Source organism: Cyprinodon variegatus, unplaced genomic scaffold, assembly GCF_000732505.1.
Source record: "Cyprinodon variegatus isolate N-32 unplaced genomic scaffold, C_variegatus-1.0 Scaffold739, whole genome shotgun sequence".
Taxonomy (NCBI): domain Eukaryota; kingdom Metazoa; phylum Chordata; class Actinopteri; order Cyprinodontiformes; family Cyprinodontidae; genus Cyprinodon; species Cyprinodon variegatus.
In genome coordinates this window covers 391,252-394,938 of record NW_015151192.1, presented here as the reverse complement: position 1 = coordinate 394,938, position 3,687 = coordinate 391,252, and the positions used below count along the sequence as shown (strand labels likewise).

Here is a 3,687-nt window from a genome sequence, read left to right as displayed (position 1 = left end):
AAAGTACTCCAGAGTGTTGTTCAGCATGGGGGTGAGTAGAAAATGAAGGCTAATCATGTTTTGGGTGTACTATTCCTTTAAACGTAAAAAAAATAAGAAAGACAATTTAACTACATATGTAGCATTTATGTATTTATAGCTGGTATAAGGAGCGGTGACGTACTTATTTATGAGGGTATCAGCCACAATGCCCAGCTGCTGCACCTGAGCGCACTCCTCCTCAGTGAGGTACTCCATGGACTGCTGGGAGTTGAGGCGGGGCCTGGCGGCGCGGTAGCTGTCAATCTTTCTCTTATCCTCCCATGACTTCAGCGTGCTTTCAAATGCCTGATGGGATGGAAACAAACGTCAGACACTTCATGAAAGCTTTACAAAATGCTAAACAGAAAAAAATATATTTGAAAAGTCATAAATGTGAACTTAATAAACAAATCAGGAAGCAGAAAACAACGTTGGTGTTTTTTTTTTTATCTCCTTACTGATTCAAATGTTTGCGTTTTAATATTAAATTAAAAACCTGTTATTATCCAGAGTTAAGCGTCATTAGTTTATTGAAAGAAGGCCATGTTTAAAAGGAGCAGACAGTGTTCACTGGGCGAAGGAAACCATGGAAACAAACTGCCCAAACACGCTCAGCTCAAGAGAGCTCTCAAAGCTTTGAGCACCATGAAGGAGTGAGCAAACACAGAGGGGATGGATTTGATTTAAGAAGTCTTAAAATAGAAAGAGTCAACAACGTGAACAGAGGGCTGCAGCCAGAAAGCTCCAGAGGACACTCAGCTGCAGCTCTCATGACATTTCACGCCACGGTCTGCCAACCTGTCTTTACTGGAACACGTGAACTGAAAAGGTGCACATTCTTCAGCATATATGGGTGTTTGATCTCACCCTGTCTCTCGTGAGCATCTGAGCACGGTTCTTGTGCACGATCTCCACGATGCCGGGAGGCTGGATCCAGGCTTCGCCGTCCACCTGCACGGGGACGCCCTCCTCCCCCAGGATGGTGATCTTCACCTGTCGGCACTGAGAGCCACAAACAGCAGAAAGCTATTAGAGGGACGTTCATCCGTTTCATTAAACACCTGCTATAATAGTGATTGTTTTTTTCACAGATGAACAACTTCCACTGAAAGCTTCATTAGTTAATTGTTTGTCTAACCGATTGAGACGGACACTATATTGTAAATTTTAATGATTCACTTCTGTTCTTTTACTTATTGATCTTTAAAGTTTAACTTTTTGCTGATAAAATGCAAAAGTTTTTCCTGTTTAAAGCTAATTAACAAAAATAAAAAAAAAGAGAAACGTCGGGAAGGTTTCTGATATGTTTCTCCTGAGCGTCTGTTACCTGAGCGATGCGATGATGCTGCAGGTTGATGACTCTGGACACCGCCATCTGCATGCTGCCAAACACGGCCACCACCTCCAGCTTCTTATCATCAAACGACGGAGCTCCAAAGTTCTGCAAAAAAACAATTCAGCTTAGTTAATGAACTACTTTCAGTATCTATGAGGTTTTCAAAAATAAAATCAAAGGCGGACCTCACTGATTTAATAATAATTAATCCAAATGATCTGCATGAATCGAATACAACTTGGCGAGCTTCATTTTGATTAATTATTAAAAATAACAGAATTGAAAATTACAAACAAATTAAATATTTTCCATCTATGATTTAAAAAAATTCATTTTTTATATGTAATATTATGCATGTTTTAGTATTGTACATTTTAACATGTTTGGCCATTTAAAAGTGATAACAATTTTTTAAAGGTTATATTTTTCTATAGGTCAGCCATTTGTTTATTTCCAAATGTTAACTCACTGATCTTTTTAGATTAATTGATTAATTGGGGAAAAAAATAATTTAAAAGATGAATCGATCACTATAAGAACCAACAGTTGCTGCTTATCACCAGAGTTTCTCAAGCTGGCAGGACTATTGTTGGAGTTAATAGTTTCCCTTTGCTAAGTCCTGATGAGGCGGCTTGTAGGCTGAGTTTCACAGCAGGTTGATTGATGCTGAGAGCGGACCTCTCCCACTGTGGCAGTTTCTCTTTTTCTAAAGATGGCTTCCTTGGCCTCCTTCTAATATATATTTCTCCTCTTAATCTAAAAGTTAACAGTCACCATGACCCGGATAGCTGATGTCATTCATTCATTATACATCAAAATAAGGGTCTTTATTCTTCATATTAATAGGATTCCTACATAGTTTGATGTAATCAGTCTGGGACAATCCATTTCAAACACCAAATGGTTCAGTCCACTATGCATCACCTCAAGTGTCCCTACAGTGGACAGCCATGTATGAACCCCAATAATAAAAAAACAGGAAGGAAGGAAGGAAGGAAGGATGGAAATTAAATGAGTATCAAGAAAGAAGGGAAAGATATGGCGCACGCAGAAAAAGAAAAGAAAGAAGGAACGATATAATATAAGGAAACAAGGGAGGAGGGAAGGACAGAACATTTGTGGTCCTTCTCTGGGAATAAAAACAATTTTCCATATTTCTTTCCCTTCTTTATGCTTTTTTAAAACCTGAGAAATTAAATTCTCTGTTTCTTTTCATTTCCACATGGAGAAACAGATGTTTGCAGCTGTAACTCTGAGCTGCACTAAAATAAGCTAACAGTTATAATATGTAAAGTATGATCCTTAAGTTGTAAAGAATAAAATCCATTTTATATAAATACTTTGCCCCTAATATCAACAGGAAGAGCATAAAAAGGTGCCGTGTCTGCATGTCCTCTCTCAGCATGTCTGCTTCCACTTAACATGAGAAGTTATGGTTTTTCAGCGGTGCTCACATTGTCCTCTTTAGTTCCTCCCCAGAAGTTGATTCCTCCTGCATAGCTGGGAATGTTGAGAACAGCCAGACCCTGCAGACTCGGCAGGGAGATGGGAACGCCGTCGCACTGTCGAAACAGAGAAGAGTAAATTAGTGTGTCAGAGGAAACGTGAGGAAACTGTCTCTATTAAACTTTCAGAGGCTTGTCTGTCTGACCTCCAGCTGGACTCTCTGCTCCAGGTTCTTGTAAGTCTTCTGGACCAGCTCTTTGGTCCCCAGGACTCCGTACCACATGAAGTTTTTGGTGCGACTACTGCAGATTTAGACATCAGAAGACAATGTTCTGGTTTCCTCTAATTAGACGCTGACTACACACCAGAATCCTACTTAGCTGCTGTCCTTACCTGCATTTCTTGGGATGTTCGTCTCTCTTGTTGTTGAACTCGAGGGAAATTTTCGCGTCCAGTCCGATGCCAAAGTAGTTATTCATCACACACTTCTCTGTGCATTGACTAGAGAAAGATGCAGCTGTTTAATGAATCAGTTAACACAAACATGTATTCACATCATGTTGCAAGCTTCAGTATTATCAAGTGGGAATGCTTATGCATTCCCACTTATTGTTTTTCTGTTTCTCTTTATTATTATCAAGTGGGAATGCTTATGCATTCCCACTTATTGTTGTTCACTTCAAATTTTTCTGACTCTAACTAGTCCCGCAGTTTTCAACCGATTTCAACAATTTTGGTATCAAAACGTTCAGCTTGTTCAGGAGAATTGTGCTATGTCTTTTGGTAAAGATATTTTTTGTAGTTTTCGCGATATTCTGCTTTTTCTGCGTTTTTTTTGTCCCCATTGAAATGCATGTAGAATTCTTAGATTTCAGCAAAATTCT

General features: G+C 39.2%; 1 protein-coding gene across 2 annotated transcripts in view; it reads right to left on the bottom strand.

Moving 5' to 3' along the window:
• LOC107097990 (diacylglycerol kinase delta-like) overlaps positions 1-3,687 on the bottom strand; it is a 117,010-nt gene that overhangs the window by 9,669 nt on the left and 103,654 nt on the right. For both annotated transcript variants that reach the window (XM_015395408.1, XM_015395409.1), the window contains 6 exons: positions 3,197-3,304; positions 3,009-3,105; positions 2,812-2,919; positions 1,349-1,462; positions 889-1,023; positions 164-327 (listed from right to left, as the gene is read on the bottom strand). In XM_015395408.1, the coding sequence (XP_015250894.1) occupies positions 164-327; positions 889-1,023; positions 1,349-1,462; positions 2,812-2,919; positions 3,009-3,105; positions 3,197-3,304 (726 nt within the window). The remainder of the gene's footprint in view (positions 1-163; positions 328-888; positions 1,024-1,348; positions 1,463-2,811; positions 2,920-3,008; positions 3,106-3,196; positions 3,305-3,687) is intronic.